General features: G+C 37.8%; 1 protein-coding gene across 3 annotated transcripts in view; it reads right to left on the bottom strand.

Moving 5' to 3' along the window:
* Positions 1-23,220, bottom strand: part of LOC108435653 (myocardial zonula adherens protein-like) — a 54,583-nt gene that overhangs the window by 20,854 nt on the left and 10,509 nt on the right. For all 3 annotated transcript variants that reach the window (XM_017711646.2, XM_017711645.1, XM_017711644.2), the window contains exons 3-7: positions 12,875-12,967; positions 7,992-8,132; positions 5,751-5,843; positions 2,991-3,104; positions 1,086-1,238 (exon numbers count right to left, since the gene is read on the bottom strand). In XM_017711646.2, the coding sequence (XP_017567135.1) occupies positions 1,086-1,238; positions 2,991-3,104; positions 5,751-5,843; positions 7,992-8,132; positions 12,875-12,967 (594 nt within the window). The remainder of the gene's footprint in view (positions 1-1,085; positions 1,239-2,990; positions 3,105-5,750; positions 5,844-7,991; positions 8,133-12,874; positions 12,968-23,220) is intronic.

The following is a 23,220-nucleotide window of genomic DNA, read 5'->3' as shown; positions in this document are numbered from 1 at the left end:
CTGTTAATAACGCCTTTAGAGGGCGGCGGTGAGTGACGTTTGTTTATTTGATGTTTGTTAATAACACCTTTAGAGGGCGGCGGTGAGTGACGTTTGTTTATTTGATGTTTGTTAATAACACCTTTAGAGGGCGGCAGTGAGTGACGTTTGTTTATTTGATGTTTGTTAATAACACCTTTAGAGGGCGGCAGTGAGTGACGTTTGTTTATTTGATGTTTGTTAATAACACCTTTAGAGGGCGGCAGTGAGTGACGTTTGTTTATTTGATGTTTGTTAATAACACCTTTAGAGGGCGGCAGTGAGTGACGTTTGTTTATTTGATGTCTGTTAATAACACCTTTAGAGGGCGGCAGTGAGTGATGTTTGTTTATTTGATGTCTGTTAATAACGCCTTTAGAGGGCGGCGGTGAGTGACGTTTGTTTATTTGATGTTTGTTAATAACACCTTTAGAGGGCGGCAGTGAGTGACGTTTGTTTATTTGATGTCTGTTAATAACACCTTTAGAGGGCGGCAGTGAGTGATGTTTGTTTATTTGATGTTTGTTAATAACACCTTTAGAGGGCGGCAGTGAGTGATGTTTGTTTATTTGATGTTTGTTAATAACGCCTTTAGAGGGCGGCGGTGAGTGACGTTTGTTTATTTGATGTTTGTTAATAACACCTACAGAGGGCGGCAGTAAGTGATGTTTGTTTATTTGAGCTCAAGCTGTGTCTCTTGTCAGTTGGGAGCCAATTTGGCCACTTTAGGCTCGTACTTTAATAGCTGCACACAAAACAATAAAGACAATTAAACTTTTCATCACAATTATTTATAAGGCAATATATCAGTCGGCTGAATATCATGATCATGACAGGCCTGGGTGCAGGGACATTTGTTGGCTCCTCATGATGAAAATTGCTTTTTTCCCCTGCAACTGCAGCATTTATTAGCTAAAGTAAAAGAGGCCAAAGCTAATCTCTTGTTTTTTGGGGGTTAATTTTAGGGTTGGGTTAAATGGAGTGCAGCACTCCTACAGAAGAACAGGGAAACACCCCAGAATGTCAGGAATACAGAGTTGTGTGTATTTGTGTATTGAGCCGGACACCTGTAATTTTAGCGCCTGGTTTTCGGCCTGGGCAGCGGCCAGCTGCTTCTCACGTTCCCTCAGTCTCTCTTCAGTTTTCTCGAAGGAGCTACGCAGAGCCCTCATCTCCTCCCTGTTCCCCACACGACCATTACAGCTCTCCAACAGGGCTTTCTACAACACAGAAACAAAACACACACTCAGGATGGAGAAGAGACTTCTAAACTTAGCACTTTCAACTCTAGGCTTTATATTCAGTTATTAATCTTGATCGCTTAGGTGAAGACACTTGTTAAATGAAGTGTGCTTCTTTAGTAGATGACAAAGAATGGAAGCTGATGTACAAATGAATCATTTCAAGATATAAATAATCTCTAACAGACTTGCAAATCTGGTTTCTGACTCTGACACAAACTTATCTATAAAAATGACCACAAGTATGTTGCAAAGCTAAAAATATTCCACCCTGCTTCCTCAATTTTGCCTGTATGTTAGTCCATTTTTATAGATAACAGCAAGTCTATCTAAGATTACTGGACACCTCTACACAGTTTGAGGCCAATATGTGATGATGTAGGCATGCAGTTCGCACAGTGCTAACCTGGTGGCTATAAACTTCCATTGTCTGTTAGCTACATTAGCCTCGTAACACCAGAGCAAAAGCAGCAACCTTTAGACACCTAACATGTCTTGGCTCATCAACTACATCTGTGTGACCCAACTATCACTTTTAGGCTTCTTATGATGCCTATTTTTGTCCTTTGACAAGAAAACACACAAAATATGGCATTTTAATGCAAGGTTTAGGGCAGAGTTTATCATATTACAAATATATAAAATGTGCCATAACTTTTGCTTTTGTTTTGTCAAATATGTTAAATTCAAACTACCAGTAACTGTGCATTAAAATGCACAGGAGTTTGTTCACTGTAGGGGATGTGTTAACTTATATGAATAATAATAAAAAAATCAATAAAATGTCATTTGACCAGTTTGGTTGACTAAAGCCATAATATACTGGTCCCAGGGTACATTTAATCCTTGTGTGGTGTTGATGTGTTGTTTTTTAAATCAATACAGTCATAACAACTATGTAAAAATACCAGATGTTTAAAAAAAATCACAAGTGGACATTGTAGGGTTCTCCTTTAGCAGCTGTAGCCAGTCAGCAGCCTGTCCATGTTGTCCAGCCTTACACACGCACACACACACATTCACACACAGACACACACACACACGCACACACACACTAACAGCAGACCATGTAGGAGGAGAACAGAGTGAAGGACACAGCACCTCCACACTTTTATTATTATTATGGGGGGCGAACAGGGTGAAGACACTGAAAATGTATTATTTTATATGTTCTTTACAGACAATAAGAATCTGAGGTTGAAATAATAATAAATCGCATCATTTTTTTCTTTTGGTAAACATTGATAATGGGTCCCACAGTCCTGATCACCACACAAGGGTTAAACAGAAACGTGGTCCACCAAGGCAGAATATGCTCATCTATGGCTTTTGTGTGGCTGAAGTTAATTTCCTGCATAAAAACTAACCCACCAAACTGGTTAATCTTTCTCTCTGGCTACTCTCACTTTCCTCATTTGTGTCAACATTTAAAGTGATTATAAATCAAGCTGCTGTCAGCTATCACAAAGATGACTTATTTGGACCCCACCCACTTACAAACACAGTTCAGGTCCTTTTAAAACGTGATGGGCTACTTCACTTGTGCTTTCCTATCCTGCTGTTATAGATTACAAACAATCTGCTCAGTTAATCTGTTCAGGTCTGTATTCCTATTCACTGCTCACATTCCTACACATTCTTGTGTATTTATCTTACTGCCTGTCTCGTACTGTCTTGTGCTGCGGGTTCGTAATTATTGCTGGGTAGTATTTATTGGACCTGATGGTGTACCTGCAGGTCGATGTTGGCTGATATGAGAGAGCTGTTCATCTGATCAAAACTCTGCATGGCCTGTCTTCCTGTCTTCACCTCCGCCTCCAAATAACGCTTCTGAGAGTTCGCCATCTGTGCAGAAACAGAGTATTACATTAGAGAAGACTTGGCAGTTCAGTCAGCATTTCACTGGAGGAGTGTCCTAAAATAAATTATACCATGCATTGTGAAACGGGGGGGATGGCCGGTGCAAGGGCAGAATGATTGAGGACTGTATGAAATTCTCATACTTCCAGTGAAACATGCCTTGCAACTAGCCAGGTGCACTGTTAAAAAAGATGGATCTTGAAGGGTAAAGGAAAGAAAATGGCTCTAGGACCTAGGAACACTCAGAGAATGATCTGCGTGATAAGGGTTATATATATATAAAAATTAATAATGATTATATATATACAACCCCAATTCCAATGAAGTTGGTACGTTGTGTAAAACATAAATAAAAACAGAACACGATGATTTGCAAATCCTTTTCTACCTATATTCAATTGAATACACTACAAAGACAAGATGTTTAATGTTAACTTTATTGTTTTTTGCAAATCATTTTGAATTTTATGCCTGCAACACATTCCAAAGAAGTTTGGACAGGGGCGTGTTTACCACTGTGTTACATCACCTTTCCTTTTAACAACACTCAATAAGTGTTTGGGAACTGAGGACACTAACTGTTGAAGCTTTGTAGGTGGAATTCTTTCCCATTCTTGCTTGATGTACAACTTCAGTTGTTCAACAGTCCGGGGTCTCCATTGTCGTATTTTGTGCTTCATAACGCGCCACACATTTTCAATGGGAGGCAGGTCTGGACTGCAGGCAGGCCAGTCTAGTACCCGCACTCTTTTACTATGAAGCCACGCTGTTGTAACATGTGCAGAATGTGGCTTGGCATCGTCTTGATGAAATAAGCAGGACGTCCCTGAAAAAGACGTTGCTTGGGTGGCAGCAGATGTTGCTCCAAAATCTGTATGTACCTTTCAGCATTAATGGTGCCTTCATAGATGTGTATCGAAGGTCACGGGCATTCAATGTTGGTTTTCTGCCTTGCCGCTTACTTGCAGAGATTTCTCCAGATTCTCTGAATCTTTTGATGATATTATGGACTGTAGATGATGAAATCCCTAAATTCCTTGCAATTGCACGTTGAGAAACATTGTTCTTAAACTGTTGGACTATTTGCTCACGCAATTGTTCACATCCTTGCTTGTGAACAACTGAGCCTTTCAGGGATGCTCTCTTTATACCCAATCATGACACTCACCTGTTTCTAATTAACCTGTTCACCTGTGGAATGTTCCAAACAGGTGTTTCTTGAGCATTCCTCAACTTTTCCAGTCTTTTGTTGCCCCTATCCCAACTTCTTTGGAACATGTTGCAGGCATCAAATGCAAAATGAGTGAATATTTGCAAAAAACAATAAGGTTTATCTGTTTGAACATTAAATATCTTGTCTTTGTAGTGTATTCAATTGAATAGAGGTTGAAAAGGATTTGCAAATCATCATATTCTGTTTTTATTTATGCTTTACACAACGTCCCAACTTCATTGGAATTGGGGTGGGGTTGTATATATATATATATATATATATATATATATATATATATATATATATATATATATATATATATATATATATGCACACACACACACACATATATACACACACACACACACACCCACACACACACATATATATATATATATATATATATATATATATATATATATATATATATATATATGTGTGTGTGTGTGTGTGTGTGTGTGTGCATATATATATATATATTTATACACACATATAATCATTATTAATTAATATTCTATACATTTTGTTTATTCAAATATTAACACTTTTCTCAGCAAATAATCACAAACTACACAAATAAATAGATTTTGAAAATGTGTCTTGGGTGCCTAAGACTTTCACACAGTACTGTAATTCTACATAGGACCCAAAATGGTTCTTCTATTGTTATGAATTAGAAGGCTGTAACAATAGAAGAACCTTGTTGGTACTATATACAGCCCTTTTCAAAAAAGCTCTATACGGAACTATTTAAACACTCTACATCCATCCACCTGGAGAACCCTTTCACAATGCAAAGAAAGCACCTCCACACTGTTATTCGCTGTGGGTTCATGCCGTCACAACGCGTAATATAAATGTCGGGGATGAACATTTTGTTTACAGAAAATGAGCAAATGCCAGGAATCTGAGGCTGAAATAATAATAAACTGCATCATTTTTCTTTTGGTAAACATTGAAAATGGGTCCCACAGACCTGAACACCACACAAGGGTTAATCATGCAAAAGGCTCTTTAGTAAAGAAAATGGTTCTTAATAGAACCATGAACACTCAAAGAACCCTTGAAGAATCATCTTTTTTAAGTGAGTTGGTTTTGGTACACAGACCTGCAACACTTGAGAACACTCAAAGAACCCTTTGCATGATTAAAGGCTTCTTTGCATCGTGAAATTCATTAGGATTTAAAATCTCTCATCTTCATAGTTATGCAGTCTACAGCGAGTGACGGCAAAGAAACAAAATGCTGAAGTGCAGCAAAATGATAACCAATTAAAAATATGCTCCACGGTCCATGAGCATCAGTGCAGTTCCTGTTATTACATTCTTCTGGAAGCTGTGACGAAGCCTGTAATCACAGTTAGTAAATACAACATAAACACAGAATTAGGCTGTCTCTCTGAAAGAGGATGTCCTCACCCTTAATTCCTGGGAGAGTTTCTCCACGGATTGCTGCATTCCTCCAAACTGGCCATACATCCGCTCTCTGACCTTTTCTAAGGAGTCCCGCACCTGCAAGATAAACGTAACTTTACTTTTCCAGTTGAGTTATTTTACTTTTGTTTCCATTTTCCATGTTTGTATTAAAGCTTATTCTGGAAATTAAATGAACAGTATAACATAATTTACTTAAGTACGGTTACGGTAGTAAATACATTGTTCTTGCTGTGTATAACGCGAGTTGGTGTCACCAAAACCTCAATTTTTTTTTCCCTTTTATTATTTTGTTTTATTATTTGATAATGTCGGCTGCTCTTTACATTGTGTGAACATTTAACAATGATCGTACTAATAGAAATACTTTAAAAATATTTATAAATTCAATCACTTTCTATAAGCTTACATTAAAGTCAACAACTTCGTTTTCGCCAAATCTCAATCGGCTGTTTCTAAGACACGTTTTGTTGTGATGCTACATTGTTTATGTGTCACTGAGTGTGTTTACATGCACTTCATAATCCAATAACTGCAGAAAATCAGATTTTGTGAGTAATCCAATTAATGTGTGTGCATGTTCTTAGGTAATCAGATAATGGGGAAACTCTGGGTCTACATGAGTCAGACATTAATCAGATTTCTGCTTTGCCACCAACCAATAAGCTCACAGAAGACAATGTGACGCAAGTGAAACATAAAATTAAAACTTCATGCTGAGGCTTTTTAAAAATAATAAAAAAACATTCACCCACTTTACCTGAAAATATGAACATACAGTACTGGGTGAAAGTTTTAGGCACCCAAGACACATTTTCAAAATCTATTTATTTGTGTAGTTTGTGTTTATTTGCTTAGAAAAGTGTTAATATTTGAATAAACAAAATTCATAGAATATTAATTAATAATGATTATATATAATCAATAGTGATTTTCTGGATGTTAGTGTGTTTGTTTAACCATTTCCAAGCCTCTCCTCGAGGAAGCCCAGTATTATATGTAGTTAAAAAGCAGCTCCTGGTTTGACCAATCAGTGCTTCAGTAAATTGAGCTCATGATGTAATTGATGATATTAACGAGTCTCTGTGGCGGCTGTGAAGGTGTCAAGGAAAAATATGGACCCAAGAAATACTTGTTCCTTTTTATTGTTTTTCTGTTTATTTGAATTATGAATACAACTTTATTCTAATGTATATTGTGATAAACTCACTGCTGAGGTCAACTGTTTAAACATTTGCTTAGATGCCCAAAACTTTTGCACAGTACTGTACATCATCTAGAAGATGAAGAATATTTAAATCCTTCATTTAATCAAGCATGAGTTTGGTTTCAGCGTTGCTCCAAAAGTTTTGCTGCCATCTCATAACAACGCTGACTTATTTCAGGTACTGTTGTCTGTTTTCGCTCACGTGCAGCCTGAGAAATCCGAAAGAAATCCGAGAAAGAGTTTACATGCACTGAGAAATCTGATTACTGAGCTACAATCCAGCTCTCTTTATTAGATTTCTTAATCAGATTTCTAGACCTTGTTCCGATCTTAGAAATTGAAGTATGCCATTTACATGAGAATTTGAATAATCAGATAGCTGCAGAAATCTGATAATGATCAGATTACGTAGTGCATGTAAATGCACTCATTCTATTAAGATTTAAGTCTCTGAAGACGTAAGGGTGCAGTAGTATACTGCTGATAAACTAAATTGAGGCCTACAGTAGAGATGCGCATTATGTTGTTTGTTAAACATTATTGTGATTTTGACCTTTGCAATACTGATGTCTCAGGAGTCTGCAATATGTAAATGAACCCTTTGTCCAATCGCAATGTATTTTTACTGTGTACTGAGATTATCCTGACAAATCACAGCTCCAGATGAGTTTTTCTGTGGATGTTTTGAAGAATCAAGGTATTCATGTATCATTGTCAAAAACATGTATCTACAAAATAGTAACTTTACTGGAGAAAACAAAAACGTTCAGTATCAGTTAATATAACAAGTATTTATGCTAAGTCATTTTGGAAAAATTCTATTGGTCCACTGATATTTTTTTCTTGTTTTAATATTTTGCAAGGAATATCACAATCACAATATGTTGTAAGAGAACTGCAACATGATATTTTGTCCATATCGTGCAGTATAATGCATTTCTCATCTCTGATGTCTCTCTGTCATCACTATTCTCCCCCCATCATTTCCCCCCTCTCCCCCAGTCTGTGTGTCTACTCACCTCTTTGATGTACCTCATCTCATCTCTCAAATGACTGACTGGCCACTCGCGGGCCGTCACTTCCTGCTGCTGCTGCTCGCCCGTCCGCTGCACCACACCGTACACTCTGGGTCCAACACCATTGCTCACACCACAAGAGTGCTGAGGAAGACAACACGGGTCAGATTTCCATCTCTGTGTGAGTGTAGTAAAACCAGAGAGGTGCAGGGAGACCTACAGGACTAACTAAGCAGTCTTGCCTCTATAAAGGTTCACCACTGTAACTGAGCTCAAGATTAAGCTTAAAAAATTCTTAGATTTTCATACATCTTGTCATTGTCTGGGCAGAACCTTGTATGTCCATATTTATAGTATATATATATATGACAATATACATTAGAATAAAGTCATACTCATAATTCAAATAAACATAATAACAATAAAAAGTAACAAGAATTTCTTGGGTCCATATTTTTCCTTGACACCTTCACAGCCACCACAGAGACTCGTTAATATCATCAATTACATCATGAGCTCAATTTACTGAGCACTGATTGGTCAAACCAGGAGCTGCTTTTTAACTACATATAATACTGGACTTCCTCAAGGAGAGGCTTGGAAATGGTTAAACAAACACACTAACATACATAAAATCACTAATTATTATATATATATATATATATATATATATATATATATATATATATATATATATATATATATATATATAAATTTTGTTCATTCAAACACTTTTCTCAGCAAATGAACACAAACTACACAAATAAATAGTTTACAACCACACACCAAATTATCATTGCATATGGACATATCCTATATATATGTATCTGCTGTCGGACCAAAACCTCATATCTCCATTTTTAGCATTTTTAATTTTTTTACATAATATGAAAATCTGCTGCTCTTCACATTGTGTGTAAATTTCATGATTACTGGAGCAAAAGAAACTGCTGATTGACTTATAGGATACACACATGTATGACTCCATGTCCAGGTCAACGGTACAATAACAAGTATGTGTGTTTAAAGTATAGAACATCACCATTGTGTTTGTATATGGGTGTGAACACCTTCCATATTTAGGTGCTGCTGTAAATATGTTTCTGTCTTACTGACTGTGCATATGTGCATGGTCAGACTCTTTGTGCATGGCTGCTGAGTGTTCAGTTCTGGAGGTTGGGAAATGGACAGTGACAAAAAGTCCTGAGTGGCGGTGTTGTGTTTCTGCAGCCCAGCCTACAGTACAGAGGCTGTGCGGCATCAGGACTATATATACACACACTTTCCCTGAACATACAGTTACATTACGTTTAAGGGGCACATTGACTACTTTTCCTTGATTTTTATTTTTCCCCACTTACGACCTTAGCGCAGTTTTATATACCAAAAACAGCGCATTTAAAAAAGACGGCTATTCTAGGGCTCTTTACTAAAGCAAATAGTTCTATATAGAACCATGAACACTCAAAGAACATTTTGCATGATTAAAGGGTTCTTTGCATTATAAAGGGTTCTCCAGTTTGATGGAGTGTGTTTAAATATAGTTCTTTATATAGATTTTTTTTAAATGGGTTCTATATAGCACCAAAAAGTGTTCATCTATTGTTACAGCTTTCATATTCTAACAATAGAAGAACCCTTTTAGGTGCTATATAACCCTTTTTAAAAGGCTCTATACAGAAACATCTACAGCACATTCTCCATCAATCTGAACCATTTAAAGAGTCTTGCAAAGGGTTCTTTGAGTGTTCATGGCTTTATAATGAACCATTTTCTGTATTAAAGAACCCTTGGAGAACCATCTTTTTTAAGAGTGAGCTTTATCTGAAGCTTGTTACAGACAAAAACAATCATTTTCCCCTGAAGCATTTTTACAGTGATTTTTTCAGTAAAGAGCCCTGAGGTAGAACTGCCTCCACTCCAACTCATTCACAGTCAGTGATGTATCTAAGACTTCTATAAGGCCTGGAATAATGTTTTATGCTATCTAAAGTGGCCCCATGTGCTGGGAATCAAGATGTGATGAGTTGATTCCTCTGTCACTTTGAAGTTATGTTTGCCTAATTATATATGTCTATAATTATATTCCTAATTATGTGATTAATCAGACATGGCCTTCAGCCCCTGGAGTCCTACCTAAAAGAATAAGAGAGTTTGTTCGGATGTATCTACCTAGATACGATGGGGAAAAATACCTGATATGACAATTTTCCATTGAGTGGTCCACAAATTTAATCTTATATACTTCAAACCGAAAGTGGTACTGTAATACGTGTGGAGTTTATATACAACAAGCACATCTCTGTCATTTCGTCAATCAAGTCAGAACAAAACCTTGCATCTCAATTTTTGCCGTTTTTCACTTTATGGCATAAATTGAAATTGCCTGTTGCCCTTTATACTGGTAGTAAATTTCATGATGAATGGACCAGAAGAAATGACCCAAAAGTGCTTAGAAAAAAATCTGGTTCCATTGACTTACATTGACAGTAATGTATGTTTTTTCCTTCTGCTGTAAAATTAGCGAATTATAAAAGAACTAAAAATGACAGAAATATATGTATGTTTATGTCACAGAAACCATTATGGTTGAAGGCCCTGAGTGTTTGCCTCTGGAAATGGTCTATCCACTCAGTCCACTAGTCCTTCATACTTGCGCACAACAGAAGCCTGGACTACCAACCAGCAATGAACAGCAGGCGATAGAGCAGATTATATATATTTCTTATATATCTCAGTCTAGTGACGTTTAGAGCATGTAGAAGCAGAAACACTTGATTCTGAAATGACTACAAAGCTACATCATTGTTAAGCGAAGTTCACACTGGGCGTGACAGAAGAGAGACAGACATCAAGCCCAGCTGCAGTATGAGAAGGAAATGCACATTGGAGTCTATATAGTCAGCTTACAAAAGTAGAATGAATTTACCCGAGTAACTTTGCTGAGCTGAGACAAACATTTTGTAATATTTCCTACCAAGCACGGACACTTTACCTCAACTCTCGGGCGTCCAGGAAAAGTTCCAGTCTGTGTCTGATGTCGACTAAACTTTATGTCCTCTGCCTTGATGTGTTTTGAACACACACAGATGTTTTTCAGTACATATAGTCGTGTGTTTCATCACAGTTTGTATTATTAATAGCAGCCAATCGCTTCTCACAAGTCAGCAGACTGATTGACAGAGTGGGGTTACGCAGAAAAAGCAGCACTTTACAGGAGTAGCGCCACTATTTTGAATTCATATGGGGAAATGGACTGCTCTCCTTGCTTACTTTGGGCAGCTTAGTTGAAAATAAACTCACAGTATGGAGGCTGCATTTTAGCTCTCACTGTGATTTAACTGGATGCTTCAAAACTGTGAATATTACAGCCACCAAGAAAGCAATTAGTGATTGCACCACTGCAAAGTTTGCAACATTACTGGTATCCAATTTATATACTTCTTCTTTTTCCTGCCTTATTTTTGTCCACTAATTCATCCTGCAGTTTTCAAAGTATTGACACTGTTCCAACTCCGGAATGTTTGGTCTGATCGGGAATGGTGTGCCTGTATACAGCTTTTTGATCCAACGTATGGTTTTTGTACAGATTTTGATTAAATTCAGATTTTTTTCCATGGGAACGAATAGGGTAAAAAGTCCATCGACTGTACCTCTTCTTGACCGAAGTACTCAGTTTTGCATAATCTATCTCAGGGCAGGTCCTCAAGCACGAATTCCGTGTTGTTCTGACCCGCACTCACCCGTTTGTCTTTTTTTTTTTTTATGTCTCTTAATTTTTCCCCTTAAACAAGCCATGTATTTTGTTTGACTTACAGCCACCCAACTGCATGCATTCACTCAGGGCAGGTTCCCAAGTTCTAATCCACCATCATTCCTCTATGTGTGTTTCCATAGACTCCCATTCATTTTTCACAACATATAGCGACTGTTTGGCAACCCCTCAACAACCACTCAGTTCACAACCCTCATGCCATAGCAACTGCCTAGAAACATCTTAGCAACTGCCTAGCAACAGGCTTCTGCTTCAAATGCACTATTCTAGCTAAAATAATGGATTCTTATACAGTAATCAGAAAACACACACACACACACACACACACACACACACACACATTTTCTAAGCCGCGTCTCCCCCAGGGTTGCGGGGGGTGCTGGAGCCTATCCCAGCAGTCATTGGACAGAAGGCAGGATACACATAGACAGGTGTAATCAGAAAACGCTTCAGATAAAAAAAAGTTCATTTCATGGCATAAAAAGTGTCGCCAGGATGAATTTAGAGCAGTATCTATCCAACCGCTGGACAAATATGGGAAAACAAGAACATGACCAAAAGCACATTTTACTTGTACAGGTTTAACTGGATGAAACAAAAACCATGTTGCATTTTACCCAATACCTCATACTCACCTGTCTAGGTAAACTGACTGTAAATTGATGTGCTTCTAAGGTATTTTTACTTTTCTAAGTATTTTCAAATGATAATATATTCACTTCTTCTCAAGTATGTTTGTAAATAAAGTAATCTACGTTTCCCGCTGTTACATTTTTAGTCTCTTAGTTCCCAGTTTGTTTATTTTGCTATTCAAACTTTGGAGCATTTTATTTTCGACACCAAATCAGCCAATTAATCATCCTAAACATGTCTAGTGTGTCATGCCTGTGTATTTAGTTTTGCACTTGAGCCAACAAGTAATGAAAGCTTATGACCACCAATTACCATTGTGCAAACTGCTGGGCTCAAACTGTGGCAAGTAAAATACATATTTGAGTAGGATACTTGTGTGTCTCTGTGACCAAATAGATCTTAAAACAGCCGGAGCAGCGACTGCACTCAATTCTTCATGTGTTAACACGACTGTGTTTGGCATTAAACGTGGTCATACCTTGTCCTCTATAGGTGATTCTCTGCCTGGTGGTCTCTCTCTCTGCATCACCCCATTCTTCTTCATCCAGGAGCCATTCACCATCTTCTCCTCCTGCAACACATGGTCGTGAAAGTTAGACCACTTATGTGTACAAATCAGATGTACTATATAAAGCCTGTTTTTAGGCACAAATTGGGTGCATTCTTCCAAAAAGTGTGTGTGCTTATGTTTACAAGCCTAAACAAAAGGCTGAAAAAATGTGACTGAGAAAACTCTCATACATGCACAACTGAAAGAGAATCATACAAAACCCCATTCAAATTGTGGGCAATTATTTATTTCATTCAATTCACAATGGCCAGTTTTGCACACATTTTCTCAGCCTCTTCACAGAATGTAAAAGTCATTGGGAGACCAGAGGAAGTTAACACATCCTCTACAGGGAACAAACTTGGCAAATATTGCATTGTCTACACATTTTAGTGCACAATTTATATTAACTTGCTGAGTTCAACATATTGGGAAAAAAATCTAATATAAAATGTGCCATAACTTTTGCACAGGCCAAATTTTATGTTAAAATTTTTATGTTTAAAATCTTCAGCTTAATACATTAAATTCATTAAATAAACAATAACTGTGCATTCAAATGTGCAGACGTTCTTTTCTGCAAATGAACTCCATTCACTACCACTGCTAACCCTTCGTCACTAAACTGAGCATTTTTCTTTTGCTCTGTCTTTGTGCTGATGGTGGCACTGTGGCTCAGAAGTGTTCACTGTTAGTGGTCCTATGTAATTACCAGCAGCCTCAGTTGCATTCAGAACACATCAAGCGCATTTTACACTGCGCCTGTTCATGTAAATAAATCTAGCTGAGTAGAATCAGTACCATTACTGACAATCAGCCAGTCACGAGGTGTGCTGGTGTGTGCAAGCAAACTTGGAAAATATGGTAAATATTAATTCAACATACTGGAAAAAAAATGTACTAAAAATGTGCCATATCTTTTGCACAGGCAAAATGTTATGTTTCATTTTCCCCCTTAATATGTTAAATTCAGCAAATAAACGGTAACTGTACATTCAAATGCGCAGAAGTGTGTCCCCCAGTTTGTGTAGGATGTGTTAATCTACTCTCACTCAGAAATCAACAATATGTTATTTAACCAGTGGTGCCCAACGTTTGTATACAACTGCATTTACCAACAAAATTAGACAAAAATAACACAGATGTCCCCACATAGTGACTCCGATGGCATTAGCTTTCCTTTGTTTTGCAAATTCTGTTGCGGAAAAGCACTTCATTCACCAATACTGCGAACTCTTCATCACTCAACTGAGTGATTTCTCTTTTGCCCTTTCTTTGTGCTGATGGTGACCCTGTGCCTCATAAGTGTTCACTATTGGCAGTTTACCAGCAGCCTCAGTAAGGTGAACATCAATTTCAGATGCATTCTGAATGCATAAAGCGCCTTTACACCGCGGCTTTTCATGTAAATAAGTCTAGCTGAGTAGAATCAGTATCATTGCTGACAGTTAGCCAGTCACCGGGTGTGCTGGTGTGTGTAAGCATGACTTTGCAAAACAAATACCAAAAAACTAAAAATGCTGCACAACTGGTGCTATTGCCCATCACTGGTTTTGCCCTCTCTGTCTCATTATGATCGATGAGTCAAAGACAGTAATGATTAATGACTGAAAGTGTGGGATCCAGACAGGCGTGTGCTCATGACTTTATCATGTTGTTTTTCCTCCAGTTCTGCTACATGAACAGCATGAGAGCAGAACTAATCAAATCCAGCTGTTCTCACACGTTCAGGAAGTGGTATTCCCCTTTCGGCTCAGCACATACTTTGTATCAGCTGTAATCGAGTTCACCTAACAGCCGCACCCTTTTCTGTAGTACTTCCAACACAATGTAGAATCAAGTCAATATAGAGAGTAAAGCGCCACGTTCCTTACAGCCTCAATCATTACATAACACCTGTGCACTCTTAAAGGGCCCATACTGTACATTTTTTGTGTTTTATTTTATGACCTTGTGGTCCACTTGCAGCACTTGTGCGGCTTTAGCTACCATAATTCATCAATACTTTAATATATTCCAACCTCTGTTCATCCTTTAGAATGAAACCAACTATAAATATCATAAATGCTTTAGAGAAATCAAAGAAATTATTATTATTATTATTATTATTATTATTATTATGCAGGCTAGTTTTGTTGCTATTCCTTTATAAAGGTGTTCTGATCTAAAATTAGGTTTTAATCTGTTATTATTATGAATGCATTATGCAATTTTCTCTAGTGCCTCTTCAGTTTGACAAAATTCATGATTTTATATAGTTTTTATGTTGTTTTCATTCATCAATTAATATAATTCACCAACTTTTAATTGTGAAAGTTGGCACAAAGCTTGACCAATGTTGATAATTTACAGACGAATTAACTTATTTGCATTTGTAATCCCTCCAGCTGGTTTCCTGATATGTAATCTGCAACAAATTTTCCCATTCCACCTTAAATGTCGCAGCAGTTACATTCTCCCGCCTCAGGCACCACTTAAGGTGGAATGGGGAAATTAGAAGAAGAAGCTGGTGAATGAGAAGCGACTTCAGCCTCGTCAAAAATTGAATGTTGAGAAACATTTTACAAAAAAGTAATCTACTTTTGAGGAAACGTTTCCTGCTGGAGATGCGAGTAAAGCAGCTATAGATGAGCTAAAGGTTAAAGCAGAGGAAAGTAGGTTTGCGCTTTCATATTTACAGCCAAGGTGGTTTGATTTTTGATGAAAGGATAAATGGCTCTTCTTAATATTTGGGTTACTGACTCATAGTATAGGGGGTGAATGATACATTTTAAAACTTTGATCTTCCCATGATATCGGCCCTATAAAAATACATTTTTCTAAAGAGTTCTTGGCTTGAACATGCAGGTCTGGGGAAAAATCTTTGAGTGGCTTAGAACACTATGTAGAAATTCTTGAACCTTTAAAAATAATCAAATGGAATGTGCGAATCAGAAGGTTTGCAGCACTCTCAGCATTCCTAGATGTGAATAGAGAGCTTCTAAAGATACTCTCCAGGTTAAATGTTTGTACAATGAGCTTCCGCCAGAAACCACTACTTAGCTCTTGAAGCAATAAGATAGAGATAAGAGAACAATGACAGCAGTGTTTTTTTTGCTCCTCTGCTCTGGACACCATGGTTCTCTGAAGATTAGCCACTGGGAGCAGGTGGACAAGAAACTAATATGAATGGCTCAGTCCAGGTGGAGGACTTCTGAATGGAGAGGCACCAGTCCATCAGAGTGAATCCAAACATTCTGAGCTTCAAAGAGTCAACCAGAACATCACAGCCATTTCCAACAAAATGGTCTTTTTCTTCTTTTGGTGATTTGGTGAAACTTGAGTAGAGCTTTTCATACATGCTCATCTTTAGATGTTTGATCTTTGGAGCCTTTCTGACGTGCCGGATGTAACTTCAGACAGGAAGATAAGATAAAACAAACAAACAAAAACCTTAATCACCACAGCACAGCCATTACTATTGAACATCCAGACCAAGAGTAGCCTTAAAGGGAAATCCCACCAGTTTTTCAAAATATCTGCATGATTAAGTGGTTAGAAAGTAAATGAAGTAATTCAGAGTGGTTTGACGTTTAACACACCGACATTAAAAGTGGTGATGATGGCAACCAGGCATCTGAATCTTTCTAAAAGTCATCTCATGGACAATTAAATGACATGAAAAGGTTATGAATGGACAAAGAAATGACATGAAATGGTTATGAATTCATTGCCTAATATGTCAGACAGTGTTTTATGATAGTTTCAAAATAAGCTTTAGACTTGGGCTGTTGTATTTTACCATTACCAACATACATATAAAAACTCAGAAGACACATATAGGTTCACTGGTGGATTTAGATATTAAATATATTGAAAATATTTGCATTTCAGACATCATGATGCCTGGTTCCTATCCCCACTACTGTAAAGAAAACGTGGATAAGTTTCTCTAGAACGGAGCATTTCACTTCGAACCACTCTGAATGACTATGTTGAATTATGCAGGAATTCTGAAAATTGGTGGAATTCCCCTTTAAGTCTAGACTATAGATTAAATTACAATTAGAGTTTAGTCCAGTAGGGATATTCTTTGTTCAAGAAATTTGCTGATTGTGTTTTTATCCAACATTGTGATACAATAAACACCAAAAAACTATTCATTTACTGCTTTATCTAAGCAAATAATGAGGCTCTTTAAGTGTTTACATCCTTCTTGGGTCAACAAATACAGAATACCCCTAAACAAAGACATTCAGAGCGTTTGAGTGAAGTGTACTATTCTAGGGAACTTTACCGAGTCAGATTTCTTTACAGTGGTGCCGATAGGAACTGGGGGTCACAATGTCTACATGCACAAACCATATCCAACGATCCGAGTTCACTTACCCATTTTATTTACCATCCAAAACCACCTACATTGCCTTATAACAGCTTACATGTACCACAACACATGTACTTTAGCCTAAAACCTTTTCCCAAAATGATCATAAAACAATATTTTAGGCACCAGGCAGCATATTCATTAGCATTCCAGGCACAAACCTTTAAAGGCATTCAACTTTTAAGGCGTCTGGTTCCTATCACCACCACTGGAACAATCCTGACCTAGTTTATCTAGAACAAACGATTTCACATCAAACCACGTGTCTACGTGTTACTCACTGCAGTCTCTATCAATTCATACGCAGCAGGCGCTGTTCATATAAGCAGGCCATTCACTCTGTCCTGAGACCATTAAAGCAATACGTTTAGCGTTTTTCAGCCTAATCTCCATCAATCTTCTGCACCTGTGGCTTTACCATGGACAATCATTTTCAGTCTTTAGAAAAGAACGGAAAACCTGCTGACTCAAAACATGTGATCTTATAATAGAAGCCAGCAGGCAGGTGCTGAAACTGCCCATAGGCTTCTATTGTAGGTGTGTTTTGAGTCAACAGGTCGGGTTCTTTTACAAAATTCAGAGAAACACGCCAAAATTACCATCCGTGGTAAACAACTCATACTGTAGGTGCAACTCATCTAGATTAGATGAGAAAAACACTGCAGTATTCGTTTAATGCAGTTTCTCTTAGGATGTGTGAGGGTTTCCTGGAAAAGATTGGTTCCAGATCCGTCTGAAAGAAGAGCTTTTGGTTGGAGTGGTGCAGCTGTAACGTGGCCCGTCCAGGCTCAGTCTCCCACAGGGGATTGGGTTACCCCACACACCCTTTTTAATTTTGTGGTGGATCACTATCAATTTGTTATTGTTATGCTAGTAACTGAATATTTCAAGTGTAAGGTGGCTCTTTAAGGTGACTCCTCCTGCTGCTCCTCAGCTATCTTGTCTTGCCTGTTTTCTTGCCCTCCCTATATTTTTTCGTCACTGACTCTTTTGTCTTCATCCTTGCTGTGGTTTCACTCTGGTGGTGCGTCATTGATAATTGTAGACTACATATGCTCAAAAACACTGTTTTGTTTGTGTTCCCTTTTGGACTGCTGGGTAAATCTCACTTAAGACAGCTACAGCCGCACCAGCGTGCCCGTGTAGAATGAACTGCAGCTTATTCTATGCAATGCTTACCAGTTTCAGGGGAAAACAATCTTGAAATGAGGCTTAATGATTAAGTATGCTATCAAAAATTTGGAATCATTTGCCATATGAATATTCTTTGCCATTATGCAGTAAAGTGAAAATGTCAGAGACAAAGTTCATTTATTTTCCAGTGTCAGAAAAAAACACGTAATATATAATTACATTTAAATAACAATTAAATTTCACATTTTCAATATTTAATGTGTTCAGCCTTTTCTGCTCATCATAAACCAAGATGTCCCAAGATGAAAGATTTAAGTGCTGTTTATCTGAAGGGGACAGATTTGGTGGTCTACCAAGTCTTGCATGTTTGTTAGGAGTCCCATTTTACCCATTTTCCTTTGACTTTGCCCTTCCTTATGCAAGTGGATTGTCTTGTATCTAAAAAACTCCAAAACATCTGAAAAATGAATCACTTTAAGAATCAAGGAAGCATGGTCTCTGACTTTTGCACAGTACTGTATATGCACTAATAACTTATACAATGTACATTCGGAAATGATTTGAAACCTGTGGAGCTCCACAGGCATGTAAGAATCATTTCATACATTTATATGCAAAAGAATCGGTTTCATATAATTGAAAACATTGATTTCAAACTTTTAAACAGGGCACTTAACACTGATGTCACACTTCAGAGAATTCAGGAAGAGATGTCTGCACGAATTCCACTCGCAGCTCTTTACAAATAGAGCAGAACTGAGCAGTTTCTTCCTCAGGGATTTTCATGCTTCATGCAGCTCTTTACTCACAGGCTTAAGAAAGCTACAGATCTGAGTTAATGAAGTCTACATCCAACCTAAGACTGCACAACATGAACAAAATAACTAGCACTGCAATTATATTGCTACATACATTACAACACACTACTGAATCAATAATGCTACATGCTTAAACACTGACCCACATCGTTTTGACCAAAATAACTGACATTTGTTGAATCACATATCAGTGCTTTGTCAAAACACCCACAGAAACTCATCTGGAACTGAGATTGGTGTGGATGATTACAGCACACACAGTAAAATAAACATTGTGAGAGGTAAAAGATGTCCTTGGTATATTGTAGTTTTCTGTGATAGTGTTGCAAAGGCCAATATCAAAATAATGATTTACATATGATATACATTGCGTATCCCTAATCCAACCACATCAGCATCTCTGGGTTAGAGCAGTAGTGGAGTAGACAAAAATACATTGTCATGTAGGCCTGCGAAACTGTGGGTAGGCCAACCAGGTAGGTACAATTTCAAACACATTACGCTCCGCAAATTCATGACATCAAGCTACCGCCTATTCCTAACAGCAGCATGGTCATCACTCCGCTTACTCTAATGCTTCCCCTAATCTGATTATAAAAAACAATAGCAATCAACCAAAATGCTGGATTCACATAAACTCAACCATCACTGCAACATCCTTCACTATAAAGCACATATCCACTCACCACAGGCACAACTTTTGCTCAATGAAGACAACATAACTAAGTTAAAATCAAAAAGCTGAGATGCACAAAACACAGCAGACTTAAAAATCTAAACATAACCATCTTTGGCTAAAGCATACTGCCACAGGGAGTATAATAAAAAAAACTATGATCTATTAATGTCTTACCTTTGATGACTCGAATCATTAAAACTAAAATTTGATTTTGCACAGCCCATATCATCTTTTGTGGTAAAATAACTAGCATTGCAAGCAAATTTAAAGAAAACTGACAATAATTGGACAGGATTATAATTTCATATGGTCTTGGACCAATTTCCAGGCTGAATTTTTGTTTTTCACCAAACTCATCTGATAAATTCAGTCCCATCCAGACACAAATCTGTGATTTTGGTGGACTTTCTAGGCAAAGGTCACATTGCACTGGAAAAATATGGTTTTGACAACTGCCACTCACCACATTTAGTCTACTAGTGTGCAGTGGATGCTTTGGGAGACCTGCAACTACGGCTGGGCAAAATGACAATATTTATCATTATTGTGATAAATGAAGTCAAGATATGTCACAATGTTCTTTCTCGGCATATTGTGTAGTAGAATATATGAAATGTTGAATACAAACCACTGTATTCATGCTTTTTGATAGTTTTAAGGTGGCACTACTTTGTCTGTTCTAACTTGTCAGATGTCAGAAAAATAGAAACATTGTGACATTGTGTATTGTAGAAACTCCTTGAAGCATTGTGATATTACGTTTTTGCCATAGGATAAACTAAACTAAACTAAAGTCTTTCACAGAAGTGAGATGTCACAGGCTAATTATAGGGGGCAGCTATGCCAACAGGTATGTATTAAGCATTTTATTTTCACATATAGCTACAAAATATCATCAAAGCATTACTTTATGACCAATATCATCAACTTGATCAAACAAAGAGTGTGATCATATGACCACGTGTGACTCAAGGATCCAAGTTCACAGAAATTACAGTCCAAAAACTCACCCATAGTCATTTTATTGCTGTCTGTACATCTCTTCCTGAGTTTTATAAATAAGGAGATGTGATGTATTTTTTTAATAGATATTCCCTTGATAACCTAATCCAACCCAAATAGGGCTTATGTTTTTTTTGTTTTGTTTTTGCTTTGGGTAGGTAGAAGATTAACATCTACTCTGGATAGAATCTCACAGGTACATCTTTTGACCGCAACCGGAGCTTCAATTCAAACACTGGCATGCTGATAATGAACAAAAGGCTTGAGGCAAAAGAGGATAGCAACGGTTGCTAAGTATTGACTGGAGGGCTGAGAAAATAAACTGGAGCTTAGCAGAGAACATAATGATTTGATTGGCCTTAATGCAATGACAAGATTCTCAAAAACAAGTCAAATTTCATTATCTTAAAAACTGTAGCTTAATAAATCTTCTGTTCCTATTTGATTGTGTAGTTTATGCCGTGGACAGTGAGCAGCTCATTATAGCTTCCTGGCTTTTCTTCATGAATGTGCTACTCACATCAGCCTCAGGCTATTTTCACAAGGAAATTTTTGTGTACATTAAAAAATGCACAGACATGCACTGCTGATTTGTTTAAGGTATGTTTGTAGGCATTTATCATGTGATCACTGTGCGAAACAAGAAACTCAAATACTGATGATTCCTTGTAGAAGGAAGCAAAAAGCTTTGAGTTGTTCTTAGAAATCTTTTTAGATGGTTTGACTGTGAGCTGATAGCAGCATTTGTTTCTTCTCCATCTTGCACATCATCAGTGTGACTGAAAACCCAGACAGTTTCCTACTGGCTGACACATGGTTACATCAGCGTAGCGTCGAAAGTTCAGCTTCAGGGATACTTTTTAATGGACGGTGGAATGTAATTTTTACATAATACCACGTGGTGTCCATCAACACATTCATCTCACTGACATAAACAGCAAGCGGCATATTTTTGACATATACCAATTTGTCTTTGTGGACAAGGCCTCATTCAATAGCTGCTACCCTGCTGTAGAGCATGCCGTCTGTCCGTACAGTCTGCTGACCTCTTTCCCTGAAGCATCCGCCCAGTGAAACACGCATACTGTCCCATAATAAGCACTGCCTATCAGAACCATGGCACAAACACTAAGCGACTATCAGCTGAACTTTGATGGCAGAGAGGTGTGGAGTGGGTTTGGCGAATACTTGTCAGGCCAAGGTACAGAGAGGACAGCTCACACTCTCTCACTCTCACTCTCTCTCTCTCACACACACACACACACACACACACACACAAACAAATGTGTGTATTGCTGTGTTGGTGGGGTGTTTCCATGTATGAATGATTATAAATGTTGCTGCGTTAATCTAGCCCTGCAAACCAGACTCTTCTGCCTGTCATCGGAGAATCTGATGCATTTTGTCCCTTAATATGGCCAGAAACTGCCTGGTATGAAAGGACAGGGCAGTTTTGACTGACATTCAAAGTGCCCAACTTGAGACTGTGGTTGTAGTGTGACCTGTAGGCGTCAGATGACTTTCAGAACAGGGCTACAAGAAAAACAGACCCTCATGAAACAGAGCAATATGGTTTAGAGAACAGATATCTTGTTAAAGAAAGCTCTTGAATAACTTTTTTAAAGAAGCAATGCAACTTCACAACCTCTTTTTTCATCCAGTCCAAAAGGCTCTGTCATGGCAGAGACATTATAAATGAGGAGACTGGTCACTGGTTTAAATATGAATAGGAAAGCTCGCAATGCTCAACAAGGTGTCTGCATGTAGCTCCACCCTTCAAGAAAAAGAGTCCATCAGTTCGGAGGTTACGCTGTGAGCAGAGAAGAACCGATGGTATTGTAGAATAAGCAAGGCAAGCTTGTGTAGAACAATTAAGTAGATCTGCTCAAGCAGTCAGAACAACCTAAAAATTAAATTTTTTTGTCCGTTATTGTGTCAAATACTACAAACTATTTATGAGGTTTGGTAAGATTGTACTGGTGATCTCAAATGGTAATTAGTCTGTTACTTTTGAGCATTTTGGTGTCTCCCTATTCAAAGAGACAGAAGCCTGGTCTTGAAATAATTGCCTGGTGGCGTTACAAAGATGCCTGTTGGCTTAAAAGACTTTCCTATAAGGACTTTTGGTCATGGTGCGCAGAGCGGGCAACGTCTCAATTTGTTTCAATTCATTTGTTTCAATCAGAACAAAATGGAAATCTCAACAGTTGTAGCCAGCTTAACATACAATAGATATCAGACTTTAAGTGTGCGGAGACGTCTTCTTGATGTTGCTAAC

The sequence above is a fragment of the Pygocentrus nattereri genome, chromosome 25, assembly GCF_015220715.1.
Source record: "Pygocentrus nattereri isolate fPygNat1 chromosome 25, fPygNat1.pri, whole genome shotgun sequence".
Classification (NCBI taxonomy): Eukaryota; Metazoa; Chordata; class Actinopteri; order Characiformes; family Serrasalmidae; genus Pygocentrus; species Pygocentrus nattereri.
This window is presented reverse-complemented; position numbering and strand designations above follow the sequence as displayed.